The following is a 22,783-nucleotide window of genomic DNA, read 5'->3' on the forward strand; positions in this document are numbered from 1 at the left end:
CCAAACACCCGTCGCATCCCCCCCATAACATAACCTCCCTCAGCGCACCCGAAATGGAAGACCCAGGTACGTCGCCCGCTCCCCTCCTCCCTTCCTCTCCTCCAACCCCCATCCCCCCATCCTCAACGCGCATCCCGCTAACGCAAGCCCTCCCATCGCAAAACAGTCAAAGAAATACCCGCCATCATCCACCTCCTCACGCAATCACCCCCGTCCCTCCAACGCGCAACCATCGACAAATACTTCACACCCGACGCCGCGTTCTCGCACCCCTTTTGCCGCACATGGAGCCGACCGAATTCTAGGTGGTTGGTTGAACGGACGTATCGCTGGTACAAGATTATGAGTCCGAGGATTGATTGTACGGTGGGGAGCGTCGGTACGTAATAACCCAGGGGGGGGCGGGGGAGGAGATGGGGAGGTGATGGATGTCTTACTCAATCTTCGCACTGCGTGTTCGCACTGCGTGCGAAGACGAGATTTGACATCGAGAAGGTGGTCTTGGACGCGAGGAGATGTGCCAGGAAGTGAAAGAAAGAAGTGCAAGGGCTAATCAAGAACGGCAGCATTCGACGAAACCAACCTTATCCTATACGCAACCATCTTCCAAATCTTCCGTATTTGGTTTATACCCTTCTACTACGCGCCCGTCCGCCTCACTACCGTACTGCACCTCCGCAAATCGCCTTCCACCACCACCACCTCCTCTCCATCCGCAAAACCAAAATACCACATCTCCAAACAAGAAGACCTATACCAAGTCGACCAATGGATACGGTTCGTCGCGCCAGGCGCCTGGATGCTGATCTGGCTCTGGCAGGCGTGGGCCACGGTGTTTTGCGTCGCGGGCACTGTGCTGCTTTGGCCGGTTACGTGGATGGAGGAGAATTGGGGGTGGGGTGAGGGTGTAGGTATGGAGAGTGGGACGGGATTGGTGAAGGGGTTTCGGATGGTAGGGAAGGGGGGCAAGGAGGGGGAGGTTAGGGTGGATGGGTTGGGGGAGGAGGAGGTGATGAAGAGGACGGAACTGAGGGGGAGGATTGTGGGGTGAGATGGAGGGGAGGGGAGGGGAGGGGAGAGAGGGGAAGTGTGTGGTATGCACGGTTGGAGGGTTGCTTGGTGGATAATAACTTAGGTCGTTGGGATGGAATATAATGGATAGTACGAGAGTCAAGAGTTGAGATGAGGCCATATGATTTCAGTGGTACGTTGTTTCAAAGATTACGCAAGCATGGCTACTCATTTCTACTGTCTCCGTGTGTAACGTTAGACGTTACTTTTTCTACGTAGAGGCAAGAGAGGTGTTGGATCCCACATTAACCTTTCTGCTGCTGGGCTCTGGCTTGTATTCGATAGTATTCCAATTCGTGGCGGGCGGCGAGAAAGTGCCTATGTACAGTTCAGAATGTTCAGGATTACTGAAAACTAAATGCGAAATGAATGGCGCGTCATGAGATGTAGCCGCGGGGGCGCTAAACGAACCACGTGAACACCCGTTTTCCTCCACGCGTCGCGTCGCCCAACCCACCCACACCAAACTACAATGCCCAACACCACCTCGACACGAGATTTCCACCACCCATACACGCCGTACGACATCCAAAATGAGTTCATGGGCGCTGTCTACACGTGTCTGGAAGAAGGCAAAGTCGGCATCTTCGAGTCGCCGACCGGAACCGGCAAATCGCTGAGCTTGATATGTGGCTCCTTGACTTGGCTGCGCGATCATAAGCGACGGACGTTCGAAGAAGGCTTTGCGGTAGATGCAGCAAATAGTGAGGAGCCGTCGTGGATTGTTGAACACGCACAGAAGCAGAGGAAGATGGAGGCGTTGAGGCGTAAACAGGATCTGAATGAGCGTATTGCTAAGGTTAAGGCGAAAGAGAAGAGGGCGAAGGAACGGTATGAGAGCGGCGAGCCTAGGTATAAGAGACAGAAGACTGCGCCGGGAGATATCGAGAACGACGACGAAGCTCAGTTCGCGTTGGATGATTACGAAAGCGATGCGGAGTCTCACAAACGGGCAAGAGCCGGCGCGTTCGATGAGTCTGGGCTGTCGGCAGAAACCCAGGCTTTGATGGCATCACTCGGGTACAGCGCCGATGCATCAAAAGATGACGACGGAGAGGCGCCTGACGAGACGAAAATATTCTTCTGCTCGCGAACACACTCTCAGTTGACGCAATTCTCGAGCGAGCTGGGTCGCGTGAAGATGCCGCCCGCCATCGCCCCTGACGAGAATGTAAGCGGTGGTGAAATAGACACGCTTGTAGAAGACGTGAAGCACCTTACTCTTGGATCAAGGAAGAATCTCTGCATCAACAGTAAAGTCAACAAGCTCGGTAGCGCCACGGCCATCAACGAACGATGTCTGGAGCTACAGCAAAACAGCAAGACTGAAAGCCGGTGTCCGCATATGCCGACCAAGGAAAGCGAGCCGTTGGTCAATGACTTCCGCGACCATGCGCTTGCGAAGATTAGAGATATCGAGGACTTGGGGGTGTTGGGTAAGAAGCTGGGTGTGTGTCCATACTACGCTTCTAGACCAGCAACCAAGTACTGTGAGGTAAGTCGACTATCTTCCTGTCGTGTGTTCATCTGCTGACAAGCTCAGATCGTAACGCTACCTTACCCACTACTCCTCCAGCGCACAGCTCGTGAAGCACTTGGCCTCTCCCTAAAAGACCACATCGTCATCATAGACGAAGCGCACAACTTGATGGACGCCATCGCAGGCATCTACTCCGTATCCGTGACCCTCGACCAAGTACAACAAGCGCGTGCCCAGCTCACAGCCTACCTCCAGAAGTTCCGGAACAAGCTCAAAGGGAAGAATCGCGTGTATGTTGCCCAGACAGTCCGTATCTTGGACTCTATCATCGCGTATCTACAGTCCATCGATGCCAATGCGAAAGCGACAGACGGCTTGGCAGACATGGCTGCGATCATGTCGGGAAAAGGTGTTGATCAGATCAATATCTACAAGCTTAACACGTATCTCCAGGAAAGCAGACTGGCGCGCAAAGTCGACGGATACACCGTCTTCGCCGAACAAGCGGAGAATGGAAGCGCGCAGAAGCCAAGCGTGAAGTCGGCCAAGAACGGGCCGCGACATACTGTACCGGTTCTGATGCATGTACAAGCCTTCCTCTTGTCATTAATGAACCCGTCCAGCGAAGGCCGCTTCTTCTACGCAAAAGAAGAAGTCTCAGGCACCACGCTACGATACATGCTCCTGGACCCAACCTACCACTTCAAAGACATCGTCGAAGAAGCCAGGGCAGTCGTACTAGCCGGCGGTACCATGTCGCCAATGAGCGACTACGAGCAGCATCTACTATCCTACCTGGACCCATCGAAGATCATGACACTATCTTGCGGCCACGTCATTCCGCCCTCGAACCTCCTCGCTGCACCCATCGTCCGAGGCACAAGCGGCGCTGAATTCGACTTCACCTTCGAGAACCGCAACAAAGAGACTACGATGATCGATCTCGGCACCGCCATCTTGACATTCGCGAAGCACATCCCCGATGGCGTCGTCGTCTTCTTCCCCAGCTACTCCTTCCTCGACGCTTGCATCGCAGCGTGGAAGCGCATCAAGCCCGCGCCTTCAACATCCACATCCACTTTCTGGGACAAATTCACCCAAACAAAACCCGTTTTCCTTGAGCAGCGCAGCAAGCAACAACCATCTACCCAACCCCCACCATCCAAAGAAGCAACCGCAGACTCCGTCCTCACAGCCTACAGCGCAGCAATAGCATCCGGAAAAGGCCGCGGCGCCCTCCTCTTCGCCGTGATCGGCGGTACACTCTCCGAAGGCATCAATTTCAGCGACGCACTCGGCCGCGGCGTCGTTGTTGTTGGTCTCCCGTTTCCTAACCCACACTCTGCGGAATGGAAGGCGAAGATGCAGTATATTTCCGCCAAAACACAAGCGAAAAGCGGCGGTGGTGGTGGTGGTGATGGCAAGGCTGCTGCGCGCGAATTCTACGAGAACGTTTGTATGCGCGCGGTGAATCAGTGTGTGGGCAGGGCGATTCGTCATAAAGGTGATTATGCGGCGATATTGATGTTGGATAGACGGTATGGGAGTAGGCGGGTTCAGGATAAATTGCCGAAGTGGATTAGGGGGAGTTTGACGGGCGGGTTGGGGGTGCGGGATGTTGGGGGGAGGTTGGATGGGTTCTTCAAGGGTAAGGGTTGAGGGGGTATACTGCGCGACGTTGGTGTGTGGGATTTGGGGGGAAAGCTTGGTGGGTTCTTTGCCGGTAAGACTTCAGGGTATACCGCGCGACGTTGGTGTGAGGGATGTTAGGGGGAAGCTTGATGGGTTCTTTGCCGGTAGGGCTTCAGGGTATACCGCGCGGCTTTGCTGGGATGATACGAAGATGACTGATCATCGTACGCGTGCTTTGGTATCTTCGAGGTTCCGTGGCGTAGCGGTGTAAGACAGCCTTGCGGCGGTCAGAGTTGAGCTTATACAGGTGTACACCGTTGTTTACGCTAAGGATGTAGTGTACAGTGATTTACCCCGAGTGTCTACATCGACTTCTACACCGTGCGCATTAACCTTTCGCTATCGCAAAAGATGCCGAAAAGCGGTCTGGATTAAACGCGTATTCTCTTCTGCGCTGACATGGTAGAATACCTCGCGAGGGTTACAGCGGCTTCGCCGGGTGTAAGCCCGGAGTTGCCCCCGGATTCTAGTTCGACATAGCGCGGGCTGGCGTAGGTATGGTTACACGTCGTCTCCTTGTGAGGTAGGGTATAGACTTTTGAAATGAGGCCTCTCTCTCCCTCTTGTTGAGGCCATTGGCGGATAGTCAACCGTGCACTGTCCGGCGGATGCTGTGTTCATCCGGTGAGGCGGAAGTTCACGGTGTAGAGGCTGTAATCAAGCATTACACAACTGGAAAATCGTTGCTTAGTACGCTCTACGTACGAAGTTGTATGCTCACCGAGCACGAGAGATGTGTATATAAGATCCGACCTGACCATCTCTTTAAACTCATCGAACAGATCCAGCGTCTCTATCCACCAACATCACAACGCCCACGCTCCACAAAAACACCATCACTTACCTTCCTCCCTACCAAAAGGTAAATAACACTCCCACCTATTCCATCCTCCTCCACCTACCCCAGCACTAACCCCACCCAGCCCAAAATGCGCTTCCAAATCCTCCCCCTCCCCCTCACCCTCACCCTCCTCGCCAGTGCCACAACCACGCTCGCCTGTTACCAAACCTCCCGCTGCTCCGCCCCCAACGGGCCCGACATCGCCGTGCAATCCAACGGGCACAACGACCCCGAGCACAACCAAGCGCAATTCACGGTCGCTTTCAAAGAGGGGAAGTATGGGCCTGACACGTTTGCGGGCATGGTGAACCATCTCAGGTGTGATGTTGTTGTTAAGATCAAGAGTCCCGCCGCGAATGATGCGTTGCAGTGCTGGATTGTGCCGCCGGGGGAGCAGTGTAATTTGGATGTTAGTATTGCGGGGATTTGGTGGAGGCAGAGCTGTAGTTCGTAGGTTGGGGGATGGGGTGGTTGATGGACGGAGCGATTAGGAACTCACGAAATCCAGTCTTTGCCTACTTATATCGCGCATTCTTGCTTCATGCTCCAGTGGATGTTCGATGGCTGCCGTTACCTGGTCAAGTGGCTTCTGGTTCGGCAGCCGGCTTACTTATCCACCTACCTAACACGACATGTCCTTTGATTAGCCTACTATTTCTTTTAGTTCCTGCTACGGTGTAATATAGCATTATTGAGACTCGCAAAAGTACCTTGCTCGAAAACAAGAAGTGCATGTTAGGGATGTGGTAAGTTGCTAAGCTCAACTAGAAGCTCGAGGCTTGCAGCATAGCTTGTACTTGTAGGTACTGTTAGAGGTTAGAGGTAGTCGGATAGTTCGGAGTGAGATGTTGCGAGACTGTTGGGGCCAGAGTGATTGTGGACTAACACTGAATTCGAAGGTGATGATTAGGCACCTAAGAAAAGCCACGGCTTTATGCAGAAGCCGTGGCTTTTCTTCGACAATGCGCAGACGACGAATGACGATCTGGCCTCCTCAATAAACTGCTTTTTCTATACACGGGTGTGCATACTCCAGTATGGTGCGCGACTACTATGTCGCAATACCATGATCGCGTAGATGATGACAGTATGCTTCGTGGGCTCTGCAACTGAAGAAGGCGCCACCTGCTATGTTCGGTCACTGTTTTACCTAGGTAGAGAGGCAAAGCGGTGTGTCAGCTGCGCAGAGTGCATCACTCCCAGGTTGCGTAAAGACGGCAAATTGACATCAAATAAAGAATCCTCTCCCGACTTCGCAACGTCGTCATCGCACACAGTTCGTTGCTCTCGCGTTTTCGACTCGTGGCTATGCCGTATGTTTCCTGACGGGGCTCCCTGACCCTTGACCTTAGTCAACCGCTTGACCGGTTCCCGCTCGCCACGAAACCTCCTATTGGTCGGACTGTCTAATCGGTCGAAGCCTGACCTCAACTGCGGATGAGCTTGTGCGACGATCCCTCTGCACACGGACCAAGCAGCCCCGGCTTTTGTGTAGACTCGGTATCGTTACCTAGAGGTGCCGCCCGTTGGTCTGGCATTGGTCAGACAGGTGCTTTTGTGTAGACTCGGTATCGTTAGGGTGCCGCCCGTTGGTCTGGCATTGGTCAGACAGGTACACGTTTCAATGGACCCCGGCTGTTGGCCACAGTCTACTCCTCAGATTGACGCATCATACCGTGTCTCCTGCCCATATTGCCCACGAGTATTCTGGGAAGCGAACTACGCATGCCCACTAGATCTGTGCGAAGCGAGGCAGTGGTAAACGTACACTTCTCTGGTATAAAGCTGGACTGGAAGCCACCCAACATGAGTAGCACCTTCATTCAGTCAGACTACGATCTCCTTTCTCAGCCTGAATCGAAGCAAAACGTCAAAACGCCAAAGAACAAACGGATCGCTAGTTGTTGCAGGTCCCCAAAACCAATAAACTCGCAGTCGGAAGACACCAATCCAGCCGATCTCGAACCCTCAAACCAACTGTGAACAAACGGACTACATAATGGGGACTAACAGTAACTCTTTCTCTCTTGATGTGTTACGGCGATGCGCTTACAGAATCTCGACAGATACTGTATCACATAATACGGTCTCCACATCAGGGTGGACGAAAGAAGCCATCTTCACCCTTCTCAGCGTCTTCCTCACTATAACCCTCGCCCTCGCCGGCCTCATCTTGCGATACTACATGAACAAGGGCACGTTTAGTTATCGGACGTCTAGGCGAGGCTGGCGTATTGACCCAGGTTAGCGACATGTCAAACCGTATATGCGTGATACATACTAAACAAAGTCAGACGAAGAACTACACATAAACACATCGCCGCAGCGTTCCCGTTGGGTTGAACTAGCGGAAGCACGGCGTCACCAACAACGAACGTATACGTCAGTCTCGAGGCTACGAAGGGGGCCTAGGTCTTGAGGATGCTATGGAGAATGGTAGCAGTGCCGATAATGAGACTGAGTTTAGACCGGTGTTGCCATTCCTGCAGCTATTGGAACACACTTGTAGGAGCGTATAGAGTTACACGTAGAAGATACTTACATGAGATGAATCATTTCAAGACGACTCCTGCTTTACACGCTGTCTGTTTGCATGAGCAGCAAGCAACCTAACACACCGCCGAAGCGACATTCGCTATAGCGACACGCGTGGGTATCCCATCACTACCAATTCCTAGGCAACCCATATACTCTAGAAGAAACGCCTATACCCATACATCCCCCCAAACGCCTGTAACACACCCCATCCCAAAACCCCCCTCATTTCTTCCCACCCCCCAGATACCCCACCACATCCCCCGCCCTCTCCAACCTCGCCCTCGTCTCCGGCAACCCCTTGTTCAGCCTCTGTAACCCCGTGACCGCTCTCTCCCAATTCCTCTCAACCTCATCTTGCCTTTGCAGCGCCTCCACCCCAGCCACATCCCCACCCCCATTCCCAGCAGCAGAAGCATCCTTCTCCATACTCTCCTGTAGCGCCGCCCACACCCTCTCCTCCTCTTCCCACCCCTTCATCCACGTCTCCGCCGCAACCTTCGGCGTCGTCCTCCTCTGCTGACTTATCTTCGCAATGAGCGCATCGCGTTTAGCCACTGTAGCAGACAACTGACTCCGCAGTTTATCGTCGAAAGGTTCGTATTCCACCGTCTCGACCATGCTCTCTTCTTCCCTTCCTCCATTCCCATTCACAACCCCATCCATCCCCTCCCCCTCCCCACTCTCCACAACATCAATCCCATTGATACTAACATTATGCCTTATCCCCTGCAGCACTTTCGCCACGAAAATCTCAACGAGGTCTTCGACCGAGCGCCGCAGTTCGTCTGGCGCATCGCCGTTTGTAGCGCTTGAGGGCACGGGCGGGAGGTGCAAGTCGAGTTTCTGGCGCGCGGCGATGCGGATTTGCGATGTGAGGAAGGTCAAGTCTGATGGGGATTGGAGTTCGATTTTGCGGTGGGAGGTGTCCATTTTGCGGTGGTGTGGCAGGTGTGGTGATAGGTGAGGATTGGTGTTGCGCGGGCGCGCTGTGGTGGGGTTTGTGCGTCGAGTGCGCTTTTGTAGTTGGATAGACGGTTTACGTGGAGATGTTGTTGTGATTGTTCTGGGTAGTAGCAGTGTGTCGAGTGGTGGAATGCGGGTCGTCGTTGTGGTGGTTGACTTTGTTATGGTTCTTGTTTGCGAACGCGGAACGTGGACCGCGCGCGTCTTCGCCGCCTTATCAGCCCGCCTTATCGGGGCCGAGGTGTGGGGCCGCTGCATCCCTCGAAACTGCATCCGAATAACGCAGTCGATACAGTTGGATACAGGATAAATCGTTAAATTTAAATTGTTTGATTTGAGATGTATCCTTGTAGATAATCCCTAAATCCCATGGGCAGCGAGGGAACGCATCCCGCAACGCCATAACCCATCCAGTCCAGTCTCATGATATACAGCCCTCAACCCAAACGCCCATGATCCCATACCAAACGCCTATTCCAACTCATATAGACATGACTTCAATACCGCGTAATCCATAAAATGCCAAAGCATATGCACATCCAATATCAGGCGCCAGTCCCCAGGAGAATTAGAGTACCACACAATGTGTAGAGGGCTTTGCAGGATGTAGAGAGCTTTGTACAGTTACAAGACGCTCCCTACAATTGCAGAGCTCTCTACAAATTGTGTCGTATCCCAATTTTCCTGAGAACTGGCGCTTGTATCATGCCCACGCATCTCCGTACAGACATTCCACCACCCAGTCCCACCCACCCACCTTCTTACTCCGGAAACATATTCCTAACCTCCTCATCCGTAACAATAATATCCTTCACAGGATCCTGTCGTCGCTCGAGATCATCGAAGTGGTAGTCGACGTAGGAAGGGAGGAACATTTCTGTCGCACACACCGTCATTAGCCCAAATCCATATAAACCGTGTCCAGCGAAGACAGAGACAGAAACACATACCCATATTCCAATCAAACCCCTGACTAGCCTTAACACACGTAATCAGCCTCAGCGCACCCTCCCCCTCCTCTTCTCCCACATTAATAACAGTATGTTCCTGCCGCGAAAACGTCTCGCTCATCAGACTCTCCCGGCGCCGCATACTGCTCGCGCCGCTCTGAGGGCTACCAGACGACGAAGAAGACGAAGGTGTGGAGCCATAGCTCCCACTACCCCCCGCACCACTACTACTGTATGAGAAGCGGTTCGAAGACGGCGTGAAGTTGTAGGTATAGGTATTCGGCGTCGAAGGCGTGGACGCCGCGAACGAGGATGACGACGACGAAGAGTGGTGGTGGTGGTGGTGGTGAGAAGAAGACGCAGGGCCCTTGCCCTTGCGCTTTGGTATCGCGATGGCGGTGGATGAGGAGGACGACATGGTGGGATAGGGTTGCTGGAGAGATAGATAGATAGAGTGGTAGGTAGGTATGTAATGAGATAAGGACCAAGGACCAAGAAGACCAGACCAGCAGAACAGCCGTTACGCAGTCAATCAAACGTGCAATTCCCCAAAAGCACCAGAGAACAAGAAGAAGAGAGGAAGAACAACGAGGAGTAACAGTCACACCCTCGGACACCCCAACCCGCCGTCCGCGGTATAGCCCCAGTCCGCCCAGTCCACGTCCGCGCCCTCTCGCAACCCGTACATAGGCCGTAGCCTCGCGTCTGCCTGACTCCTCCCTCCAACCCTAACCTCGCAGCTCCACCGCAGACCCCGGACTCGCGTCCGCCCTTGTCGATCGGCCGCGAGTGTGTAGCGCTGTGATTGGCTGTCTGCCTACATTCCACTCACGCCTCACTGTATCGGCGTGGGGCACGTGTGACAGGCACCCGCTCCGCACCTGGCCTGGCACCCACGGCACCTTGGTGTCTTGCTTGCGTCTTGCGTCTTGCGTGTGCATGAGGCGGCCACGGGTGTGTTGCGTGGTTGCCATCTCGCATGATGCATGCATGCATGCGTTAGACACCTAGGTACTGTGGGTGTAGGGGAAGGATAGCTGTTATCTATTACATGCTTATCGTGATGGATAGATGGATGAGAGTATAGAGTGTTAAAGCCGACGACATCCGGTGCGATTTCCACTGGATAGATTTCGCGCATTCATTATCCTGGCTATCATCGGATTGCACATGCTAGACTTACGACCGCGATTGCGAATATGTGGGGGAGAATCAGGTCATCCGGGTACATGGGCGAGACAGGTGACGTAGCGACGAGGGAGGCGTTATCGCGCTGTCGGTCCGTACCTGACGTGCACATCGAAAACAACGCATGCATATCCATGCATCACTGAGCTGTTCATCAAAGTGATAATAGTCTTGTTAACATCACACACACGAGCACCACACAAGTAGAAGGGATCAAAACGACGAGCTACAAACGCTCAATTCCATTGGGGGACAAGATAAACCACACAACCAGCCCACTCTGCATCAGTCGCAACCGCGCAGATTGCTTCCAAAAAACACCATCGCATCGCATACTCGCATACGCGTTTCCTATATATCGTACAAAACAACCAACTGTGGATATCGCTCGTGTGTTCGCTCGCAAGAAACAGGAATCTGGAAAACTGCCAATCAAAACAGCAGCGAGGTAGGAACTTCGGATGCCTGCCGACGAACTCGTAATTAGTAGCGAGAGACTTTGAAAAGGTAGAAAAAGAAAAAGCACATGAACAACAAAAAAGGACTGCATAACCTCCATAATAAACAGCAGCGCGCTAGAAACCAAAAACAAAACAAAACCATCGCAGCAGAACAACCACCAAAAAGGAAGTAAACTGCGAAAAAACGGAATCAGACATGTCCACCGTGATCCTCAGCAGCAGCCCAAACCAGTCCTTTCACCGGGGGTGGGGGTATCCTCGAAAATGTAGGAGATGCGCCCAATATACGCCTGTACTCCGGGCTGATGACTAGATGATTCGTAGAGACGGGTTTTTTGTTCCGCGTTGTTGTTGGGTAGTAATGAGAAAGGAATCGGGAAATGAGTGTAGGTAGATGGTGTCGGGCGTCAAACAGCAGGAAAGACGTAGTAATAATCGGGGGTATCGTATCTTTTTCGTGACGTTGTGTACGCAATGTCGCGCGCAGGGAGGAGACGAATCTACCATCCCTTCTTACGTGCAAATCGCTTGTTGAGAAGGACCAGTACCTTGGTCACGTTGAACTGGACATATTCGAGGTCCAGATCTTCTTGGTTGTCCTTTTGCATCTCCAGCAGATCGTCGAGCTTGAGGTCGAGCTCAAGGAGACCACGATTCCGGCCCTTGTAGTGGAGGGAGATGACAAAGGTGCCGGGGAGCGGGCTCGTGAAGTTGAAGTAAATGTTGGCTCTCCTATTCTCCGGGACATTGCTCTTCTGGATCACGCCTTCTCGCTCGAGCTGCTGGTGAGTGAATTTGTAGGGTCCGAGGACTTGGTGTTTTTGCTGTTTCCTTGTCTTTCCTTCAGATTGACTGCGGACGTTGTGGAGGTACGACTTGTACGTGTCAAGCTGGCTGACTAGGAAGCCATTGTGGTCGCGAATGGTGCGGAACACTTCCTCGAGCTTTCGTGTCTCTTCAATGACCTTTTCCTTCATGGAACCCAAGTGCACCAGCTCTTGTTCGACCTCGTCTCGGAGCAATGAGAAGCCGTCTTCCTTGTCAATCACGCCAAGATCCTGCAGTTGGCTGAGCAGCTCCATGCTACGGATACCCTTCTTGACCATGACAGAGTCGTTCTTGGTTGTGGCAGCTGCTTCCGCAATCCTGTCGAGGCGCAATGGCCGTCGCGTGATGGAAGTGTTGGAAGGGAGCGAACGAAGGATCATGACGAATGTCGACTTGGCTTCCATGAAGAAAATCTCTTCTTGCGTAATGTCGAGCGCTGCGGTCAGATCGTCAAGCGGCGTTTCCCATTTGCTGAATAGCGGGAGGTTGATGGCTCTGTTCTCTTTTCGGGGAAGCTGTGCTGGCGCGGAGCCGAGCTCGTTGAGAATGACGCCTAGATGCGAGCTGTCTTCTTTGGCCTGGTTTTGTTAGTACGGCAATGCGCATGGATGTGTGATTGCTTACCAGTTCAGCTGCATGTCGCTCCAAGAGCGAGTGCGTCGCATACACTTCGTTCAGGGTAATCGAGAGCTCTAGATCCTTCTTAGACAGAGCAACGTAGTTGTCCATCTCGAGAGTATCGTAAAAGTCCTGTACCTCGCACAGGTCCAACAGAAACTTGTTGATTCGCTCCTTGTTCTGGTGGATGAACGGCTGCAGCTTGACCATGTATGGCTCCTTGGCATACGATGGCTTGTTTGCGAGATTCTGCAGCATCTTGGCGATATACGTTAGTGTCCGCTTGGGGTTTTCTGCTGGCAGCACATCGATGAGCATGTATGATCTTGGGGTAACGATGGCGGGGTTGATGAAGCGCAGGAAGAAGAAGCCTCCGATGAGAGTGCAAATGGTCTGGTCCTGAGCATCAGGGTACTTTCGTCTCGACAGACTTCGAATCTGCTTGCATATCCATCGGATGCCGTATGGCGTCTCCTCGAGGCCTTTGATGATGGTTGTGAGGAAGTTGTTGGCGATCTCCATGAGCATGTTGACTCGCGGTGTGATGATGTTCTGTACCGTCTCGTTCTCGGCAGCCTGCTCTGCGGTAACGCCCTTGGGCAGGTTCGCGGGAAGGGTTCCCTGGATCTCAAGCTCAGTGACCATTTTCTCGTATACCTTGAGCGGGTTAATCTCAAGATCGAGGTCCTTCAGCTCAATGAGCGAGTTGATGCTGTCCTGCAAGACGACCTTGAGGTAGCTCTGACCGGGTCCTCGGCGGGTGTATGTGGTCATCATGCGCGAGACGGGTGTGTTGGCACGCAGGAGCGAGCTGTAGTCTGGGGTGTTGTCGAATTGATACGTGAGTACAGACTGAGTGAGGTTAGTTGTGATGCGCAAAGCTGGAGGCGCAACCTACCTGGAACATGGTCAAGAGCAAGTGCTCTTCGCGGCTCTCATACTGGTTTCCGTAGATTGTGAACATGACAGTCTGTAGGAGGGCATCGATCTCGGCCATGGAGACCAGTCGACACAGATGGGCAATATGGCGCGGCTCGGATTGGAGGAGGAAGAGCAGGTTGCCGTACTTCTGCGTCTTCTCGTCGTTGGGAAAGAAGCCTTCCTGGAGTTCGAGGCCGTCTCCCAGGTGATCGGCGACTTCATTCTGCTGCACGATAGTCAGTACAAGCGCGGGGCGTTTGCAGCGTTGAGCGCACCTCTTCCAATGCCATGCGGTTCTGGATCAGCAGGGCTATCCGCGAGTCGAGATAGCGCACATCCTTTTCCAGGACGAAGTTCTTCTTGGACTGCGACGAGATCTTGGCCTTGAGTTCGCGGAGTATCTTTTGAGCTGCGAGGGTTAGTTTATTGTAATATATTGCAAGGCAATGGCGGCGTACCTCGGGCCAGGTCATCTTCAATCTCGAGCTCCTTGTCTTTGGCGGACATGGACAGGTACAGGGCTGTGACGGAGTAGCGCTTCGACTGGCGCACCGAGCGCGAGCCATCGTGCGACGACATTGTGTTCTGGCGCGAGACGGGGACAAACGACGACGAGGACGACGTCGAGGCGCGCGAGGGGGCATGCAGCATAGAGACGGCCATGGCTGGTCGGGGGTGTCGCGGCGAGGGCGACGGGCAGGGCGGAGACGGAGACTTTGTTTCTTTGTGTGCGCGGTCGCGGTCGGGCGGGTTGGGTCAATCAGCGACGGCGACGGGGATTGCAGCGACTACGACGGGGGAATTGCAGCGGGAGGGCCCGTCCAGCGAGAGGTCGCGGGTGGTGCAGAGTGCAGCGCAGGGCCGTGGTGTGCAGGCAGCGTGGGTGTTGGTTGGATTAATTTAGGGGGTGCCTCAGTCACCGGGAGTCGCGACGAGGGCGAGGGGTAGCTCAGACGGTGAGTGGTGGGAGACAATGGGCAGGCTGCGACATTCCAGATGGCGCGACTTCCGCTTCAGATGCAGATGGCAGGAGCGACCGCGACAGTGGCAGTGACGGTGACAGCAACGGCGGGGGTGGGGGATACTTGGTGCGGGAGGGGAGAGTGAAAGTGACTTGCAGGCAGTGTCCACCTGGGAGTAGTATAGTCTGTGGGAGTAGTAGGAGATGGTCTGAATGGGTGTTTCAGTGTCTTGCAGAGTGGAGAGGGCCAAGCATGTGGAGGCCGCAGGTGGGACGTCAAACGAGGCAGGGGCAAACGGCCACCCACCAGCGTGCTGCGCGCCAGATAGCAAGGCGATGGAGTCGGCATGGGTGCGAAACCGTCGTCAGCTGCTCGCCTGCCCCTGAACCACCACCTCGACGTGCCTGAAGCAGCAACGTGGTCCGCGCCCAACCGACCAAGCTGGTTCCTGGCTAAGCCCGACTAGCACACGTCAAGCCCGACGCTCTCTACATTGACTTGTAGCCTGCATCTCATCACATGCCCAGGTGGTCAATCTGCCCGACTACTACTACTACTACTGCTACTACTGCATGAATAACTTGTGAAGTACCGGAGGCCTTCGCTGCCGACAGCCCAGCAACGCCTCTGGCGGCGGGCTGCACGAGATGTGGAGGTGGCCAGAGCGCTGGCCTGCCTTACTGCCCGCACAAGTGTACTAGGAAAATTGCCCAGCCCAGCATGCAGTCCGCCCGCCGTCGATGGACAAGGGCATGCCATCGCAAAGTCCGACCCGCCGCCATCGACTCGCTCAATCGCATCCTACAAGACATGATTACTCTGCATAGATACTGACCCGTACTGTACACACAACATTGTCCTCCGCGTCGATCAACCCATCACCATCTCATCTCGGTCCGATGATCTCTACCATTTGTCCGCCCGCTGGCAAAAAAGTTTCGAAACATACGTGGCGCACATTCGCTGCACAACGACGACTATCGCAATGTAATGCTCCAACATCGCTGATAGCCATGTCGTCCTAGCGCCGACGTGGATGATCAAATACCGCCATACCAATACAATGCGCCACAAGACTTTTGATCGCCGCGGAACAACTGCCCAAACCGTACTTGCACTTGCTTGCACAGTGGTCTATAAATGACTCCGTCACATTCCCGCCGCCTGTCCATCACCTGCAGCTTTTCATCACGCCATTGCCCCGCTCCGCGTCGCTTCCTGTCGCTTCCTTCAGAACTGGAGATTGAACTGATCCTGCCAGTGCCTGCGACTCATGGCACATGCTTTGGATAGAGTACTTTGGTAGCCGCTACTGGCTGGCGGGAGACAGCATATCCGGGCCTCGTTTACCGTTTACAGTTTACAGTTTACCATTAGATGACCACAAAGCAAAAAGACCCGAAGAAAATATTGGGGCCAAGGTAGAGCGCCAATGGAGCCGAACTTCAATATCTCTAGTGAGCTGCGCTGCATGCACACCTCACACCCTCTTCCCATGACTATGCGCCGCGCCGTGCCGGACAATAGAGTGAACGCCTGCGAACCATATAGTACAGCACTTTACACACATCCATCTCGTACAGTTACGCGACGCCAGAAGAAGACCATGAAAAGAAAAAAACTGCAGTAATAACGAGAAAAAACGGGAAACCGAGAAACCGAGGACTCCACACTTTGCATGCCCATCTCCTCGGTCAGACTCGCTGTGCGGGAAGCATACGGTACCTGGACACCTTGACGCGCCTTGCGCTGCTGCTCCGCCTGCAAATGGGCCCGTGCGCCCGCGAAAACCATGGGCGATCATGGCGCCGTGGCCGCCAAACTCCTCCACCTCGCATGCACGCGCGCCTGCATGTGCCCTGCGAGTCAAGCGACCTTTTCAGCCCGCCCGTCAGCGCACCACAGCTGCGAGGAGCACATTCACCCCGAAATAGCTGCTTGCGTTAGCCTCGTCATCTCTCACCAACTGCAGACAAACCCGCGCGCGCGCGCCTCAGGAACCGGCCAAGGCACCGGATAATGCGTGGGTAAAAAGACGTTTCTGACATGTTTCCGTCCGAAAGCATGTCCTGGAAATTTCCGAACGGGGTGAGAGTTTGTTCGCCCCACGCGCCCGTCTTGCCCGTTTGAGGATGTAGACGTCACGGTGCAGGCGTTGCGATATTGCATTGCGGGCGGGAATTTTAGAAAGAGAAAGAGGACTTACACTGAAGCTGCCGCAGCCCACTCACGCGTAGACAGCATGTTCCTGAGCTGAGGGGTCGACGTGACCATCTTTAGCTCCGCACCAACGATAAGCACGATAACGAGGAGCCGTCCGAGCAAGCTGGGGACTATCGCAAACGCCATGAGGGGTAGTACCAGGGTTAGTGGAAACCATATTGCTGACTGATCTTGGCCGGCAGCCGGAGCTGCCGTGCTGGGAGGAGAAGAAGAAGATGAGGAAGAAGGAACTTTCCGCGGAAGAGTCACTAGGTCGGCGTCTTCCTCAAGGAATTGCGATTCCTCCTCATTAATCGGGTCATGCTCATCCATCCACTCGCGGTAGGCTGTGATATCCTCCGCAGACGCGGGATCGAGACTTTTGGAGAGCTTGCTAAACGAAGATAAAGCCTTGTCTGTACCGAGTCAGCGGAACACTCTTGATCGGTAGCAGCGACGATCCCCATGTTGACATGGCGTTCCGACTCGTTGCATCCGGCTTAGCCACAACTTACTGTATTGCTCTAGCTTCTGGTAAATGCGCCCCAGGAGTTCGGTCCTCTTGAAGTGCATTTCACTTCCGTAGCGTGCGTCACCCCGCCGCGACGCAGGGTACGCGTACCCTGACGCATCTCGAGGCGATATCTGGGCAATGCATTCGTCTAGGTGACGCAGCTCTTCTTCGAGTTCGCACGTTTCGTCTTGGAGATGTAACAAGACGCGGTGGTTTAGATGCTCAAACTTTCGGTACATGGGCACGAGATGTTTCCGGCCATGGGAGCTGGGCTGTGATGATCCGCTAAGCTCGTTGGCGAGGAGTTCGTATCCTACCACCGTTTGTCGGGTCTGGTTGGGCAATGGTGCGTGCTGTTGATAGAGTGGCGGCTGCCCTGGATGTGGGGTGAAAGGTGGCGGCACGTGCTGGAGCTGGCCGTCAGCTGGCCGTATCGATAGTGGATGCGCATGCACTGCTTCCGGGGACTGATGAGGCGCATATCCTATGGCTAGCGGAGCTGGGAATGAAGGCATAGGTGCCCATGCTGGTGGGGAACTGATTGCCGCAGGCACTGGAGCCGGAGATGCACCAGAATAGCCTTGCTGGTTGTACATCGGCATCGGTGGGTAGCCGTAGGGGTGTTGCTCTGCCCCATATTGGTAGTCTCCGTACGGCTGTGGCCTTTGGAAGATGTGGCTAGCAAGTTCGCGTTCCTGCTGCCTGAGACGTCTGGCGTGCGGATCACTCTGATGAGACGTCGTCGACGGAGCTCGAGGAGGGGTCGTTACTGCCGGCTGTTTGCTGGGGATCTGGTTTCCTTGATTAACTTCCTCATCGCTCTCTGACCCACTTTCACTCTCCTCTTCACTGCCCTCTTCTTGGTTGACTTCGACGTCATCTCCAGGGCCATGCACAAAGCTACTGGCGTACAACGGCTTCTTGAATGATCGATATTCCTGGTTGGGTTGGTGTGATGATGTCTGGAGGGACCGCCGCGTGGAGGCTGGTGACGTCATGGCGGAGTCAGGATGCTGTGAGTCTGCTGCCACAGATGATCTTCCATCGTCATGCTGAGTGTCACCTGACGAGGAAGACGATGACGAAGCAATAGTCGACGGAGGCATAGCCTGAAGGTCCGTAGGCGTAGGACTTCCAGGTGTGTCTTCAGATTGTAGAAACTGAAACACTCCCGCTTGGGTGGCATCCATGTTGCTGAATGTGATGCTTTGCATCGCCGCGGGTGCAGGCGGACTCTGGCTTTCTTCAGACTCTTGGTACTCGGCGACTTGGCTATAACCGCCGTACGGTCTCTGCATCACCGTGGAGTTACTGCCACCCGACGCATCGGACTGTTGCGTCACACTCGAGACCAGAGAGGGATCTGACATGTTGGCCATATTCCCAGCATGCCGTTGCAGAGAGCTGTGTTTACCACGTGCGTGTGAGCGTTTTGCAGCGTCGTCCCCAGTATGCCTGCGGCGCAGAACCCGCGGATCGACCGGAGTACCAACAGCAGAGCTCCCTCTTCGTCTTGAGCGTGTGCTGACCTTGCTCTTGCTTTCTCTTATTTGACCAAGCCGGGGCATGTAGCCGACGTTACTGCCCTCCTCATCCAACTCTTCCTGTTTGGCTTGCGAATTCGATCCAGGGTCGGTATGGTGTGAGTCGCGTCTCAGAAGCTTCTTCAAAGTGTTGCGAGGCTGTTTAGATCTCTGCTCGCTCTCTTCATGGTCGTCGCCGCGTGGCGGTGAAGCCGAGAGTGGGGAACCCTTGGTGCCCGAACTGGTGCGTGATGGACGACGTCTAGTGTGTGGTGCACTAGTAGCTGAACTCGTGCCTATGTCATGGAGGCCGTCGTAGTGGTATTTCGGATTGCCTGTAGCAGGACTGCGCTGTCGAGGAGGTGAACCAGCGCCCTCAAAGGCTGCTGCTGTATGATCCGACTAGGTACCCGAGTATCTACGTCAGTTTCCAAAAGCAAGCGTGTAGTTCAGGGCAGAGAGGCAAAGAGCGTGTTTATATTGTCTACCCACCATGCTACGTATTGTTTACAGGGTCCAGCTGTGTAAGCAGAGTCGTGGCGCTTGCGTCAATAGATGGCGCGGTGCGGGGGAGTGTAGGTGATGGGGTGTGCGGGAAAAAAATGAATATAGACAGTGGGTGACGTTTCCGTGCGATTCGCGATTCCTTGCATGCTGAAGCGATTACAAGCACACGTTGTACGACTCTAGAGGCTGAACGGCACAAGGCTCGCAAACGGTGGATGTCGTGGTACGCCTCAAAGCCTGCTGAATCTGTACCCTGGTGTGCGCCATAATCACGGGCGATGCGGGTATAGTTTGGAATGGGGAGGAGACAAAGGAGAACGCATGTTGAACTGGAAGAAGCAACGACGAGGAATATTGCAGCCACTCAGTCACCGCCTTGCGCATGCATGCGCAGTTAACGTTGGCAGAGCTGACCGGGTGTGCACCGGAAGTGCCGCGCGTGTACCCAATGACGTCCCGTTGAGCCCGTCAAGCGACAGATACCCCACTATGTGGGCCCCCCATCACCGCGTGCCCTCTTCTTCTTCCACGCTTCCACAGTCTGCTAGATCTGTCGACCCGCATCGTGGTGATGCATTTGCATACCAAACTCTGTCCAGTGGTGAAGCAACTTTCCTCTTGTCCCGGCGCGGTTCGTTAATCCGTTAACAAGCCCATGGTCCTCCGCTGCTCACTCACTGCCACGTCAACAAGCTACTGCAACCCCGAACCAGGATTGTCGAGGTGAGCAGTGCGGTTCTGCCATCTGGTTCACTCCACTTGCTCGCTCTCGCGTTTCACAGCGAGATCATTCCCCGTGCTGGGTATCCTAGCAAAGATCAGGCTTGGGATTCTAGAAGTCAGGCTTACTCCACGCCAAGTTTCAACTTGTCGAGGCGAGTAGATTCGGAGACCGACGAACTTATGCATGACGTCTTTGGCGTTTCGACGGTATGTCGACTTTTACAACGGTGTAGCAGAGTTTCGACATCGAAAATAGCTGTGGGGAGAGGGCTTTGTCTGGTACTTCTGATGCACGTTGTGTATGGATTGATGCGCAGCTGCTAATGGCGATCCCCAAAGAAAGCCCTCAGGTATGCCTATGTCCGCCTCTTCGAGTAGATATGCTAAGCTCAGAATTGCCATGTTCAAATTCTGTCAAAGAGAGAGTATAGGCACGATATTGAATTTAGGAAGGAAACCGTGGTGCAAGTAATTCCTTACCACTCACGTCTTCGTAACAATCCGCTCTCCTCCAGGCCCATCTCGTCGAATATGCTCATCTAGATCCACATCATATGATCGCTGGTGTTGAAACAACCCCCGCGATTTTGCCTGCCTGACAGGAGCTGAACTTACGATAAAGTTCTGTAGTAACACCATCTATCATAGTGCTATACGCAAGCATTGTAGCCAAGAGCAGGGGATCATCGACGCCACGAAAATGCAACGCGTACACCGTTGATCTTGATCGACAAATCTTATTCTGATAAGTTTCACTCGTGCATCTGTAGTATCGGACTCATTGCCATGCGGAATACATGGTAGGACAAATCTGAGAATTAACACTTCGGAAAACAAGTAGAGGAGTGGCAGACTATGGAGTGTGCTGTGCGCCAACGGTTGAATGTGAAGTCGACATTCCAGGGAGGGTAGAGGTGGCATATATGAGACCAACGGGTGATCGATACCGGGTACGAGAGAACAGTTGTGATGTTCCCGTTCACCTGGCCGTCCCAAATAGCAACACAGAGATACCTCTCCTTTGGCTTTTCGAGCTCAATCAAACTAATAGATTCTGGGTATCTCACACTTCTTCATCTACTCCGTCTACTACTACTACTGCGTCTATTCCAGCCCGATCTGACCTCAATATTTGAGTATGCAGGCTTCTACTCCGTCTACAAGCCTCACGACTCCTCGCTCACACTTCGGCTCACTTCCCTCGCAACAAAAGCATCAGGGTCAACCGGAATTGTCTTCAGGTCCACCTTGTGTGTATCTGCCCAAGCCCGTACTCTGGCCTTGTTGATGACAGCGTCGGCGCCTCCTTTCTTCTTCTGCTCCAGCACGTCCATAGCCTGTAATGTCGCAATGATATCTTCGGGTACAATGTACGTCTTCTCACGCAGATCTTGCACGGTGAGTGTCTTCTTAGAAGGACAAGCCAATATCGTCCGAGCGAGCGTTTGCGACCAGTAATGTATATATGCGATGCGACCGAGATCCGACAGCGCTGTAGTAGTAGTAGTGTTAGCAGAGGTACCATGCGCGGACAAAAACGTCGACCTACGTTTCTCAGGCCCACCCAGCCTCTCTTCCCGTCTACTCATCTCATAGCTCGCGCCCATGAGTATCTGCCCCAGTCCTTGTTTCTGCCATGGCGGAAACACCAAGATGCATGCGAGATTGTTGTTGTCCCAGCTCATCTTCTCTTTGCTGAAGAAGCCGACCACCTGCCCCTGCGCACCGACTCCACTCGCCGCTGTATCGTCGCCGAAACTGGTGTTCGGTATCTCTGGTGTGGGGTTGTGCGCGACGAGGAGGTAGTATAGGAATGTCGTTACGTCGTAGAAGACGGATTTGGTATCGAGGAAGAGCTTGGCGAAGAGCGATAGGTTCTGTGCGTAGAGCTTGTGTTTCTCGCCGTCGATCTCGTAGAGGGAGTAGTTATCCTTCGTGTAGACGTTCACGCCCGGGGGTGGTGTATTGCGCAGAGGACATGCTTTCTACACCTCATCAGCTTCCCAATCCAACCCTCACACCCACTGCATATCCGTCTAAAAGCTTACCAAATGCCCAATAAACCCCACCAACTCTTTGCTATACTTGAAGCACCATTGGCACACATACAGCCGCTCTACGCGTCGGCCTACAAGTTCCTCGGGGTAGAAAGACGGGTACCACGGCTGTATGAGCAGCGAGCCGAAGACGACTTCGAGGACGTTGGGCCCGGACGGGGGTTTCTGCGATGGCTTCAAGGCAGGTGTGGAGGGCGTCGAGGTCATGGAGGCTACATCGGGGGCCATTGGGCTGGCACGGTGACGACGCGTCGAGGGGCCGCCTTCACATGCTTGTGGGGAAGGGAAGAGCTTGGGCCGGGTTGTCACATTGGGTTAGCGCGACGCGGGGGCACGTGGTTAGCGGACATCTGTCGTTCACACAACTAACGTGTTGGTTATCACAATCCACAGTTCCAAGATTAGCCTGCATACGGAGATACTGAGATTAGCATGGGCTGAGTGGTAGTTAGTCTTTGCACCTACGGCCCTCAAACCTGAGCCAGTGTAGACTGGCCCCTCCATAGTATCTCATGTCTTATTCAATAGTAATGTCATCACTCCATAGATTTCCTCAAAGAAGTTTAGGAAACATATCTACGTCCCTCGATCAACCGAACTAAAGCTCCATCCTACACATTACATACTCCATGTTCATCCCCATCCCCACAAACCCCCCTAAAACCGACTAACATCCCTCCCAAAAACCCAATTAACAACCCAATAAACCGGCACAAGAACCTTATTCCGCCAACTCACCGTCCT

The 22,783-nt window shown here is 53.9% G+C and overlaps 3 protein-coding genes across 3 annotated transcripts; 1 reads left to right on the top strand and 2 right to left on the bottom strand.

Moving 5' to 3' along the window:
• Window positions 1-1,543: 1,543 nt before the first annotated feature.
• On the top strand, window positions 1,544-4,210 carry J4E83_010051 (uncharacterized protein; the record flags this gene model as incomplete). The annotated part of the gene is made up of 2 exons (XM_049336934.1): window positions 1,544-2,566; window positions 2,615-4,210. The coding sequence occupies 2 exons, from the start codon at window positions 1,544-1,546 to the stop codon at window positions 4,208-4,210; spliced, it is 2,619 nt and encodes an 872-aa protein (XP_049183913.1).
• Window positions 4,211-11,684: 7,474 nt separating this feature from the next.
• J4E83_010052 (uncharacterized protein) lies at window positions 11,685-14,214 on the bottom strand (the record flags this gene model as incomplete). Its single annotated transcript, XM_049336935.1, has 5 exons — window positions 11,685-12,590; window positions 12,637-13,482; window positions 13,529-13,777; window positions 13,827-13,960; window positions 14,010-14,214. The coding sequence occupies 5 exons, from the start codon at window positions 14,212-14,214 to the stop codon at window positions 11,685-11,687; spliced, it is 2,340 nt and encodes a 779-aa protein (XP_049183914.1).
• Window positions 14,215-21,148: 6,934 nt separating this feature from the next.
• J4E83_010053 (uncharacterized protein) lies at window positions 21,149-22,267 on the bottom strand (the record flags this gene model as incomplete). The annotated part of the gene is made up of 3 exons (XM_049336936.1): window positions 21,149-21,474; window positions 21,532-21,967; window positions 22,031-22,267. The coding sequence occupies 3 exons, from the start codon at window positions 22,265-22,267 to the stop codon at window positions 21,149-21,151; spliced, it is 999 nt and encodes a 332-aa protein (XP_049183915.1).
• Window positions 22,268-22,783: the final 516 nt, after the last annotated feature.

Source organism: Alternaria metachromatica (genome assembly GCF_023757995.1).
Source record: "Alternaria metachromatica strain BMP 0045 chromosome Unknown scaffold_40, whole genome shotgun sequence".
NCBI classification, from domain to species: domain Eukaryota; kingdom Fungi; phylum Ascomycota; class Dothideomycetes; order Pleosporales; family Pleosporaceae; genus Alternaria; species Alternaria metachromatica.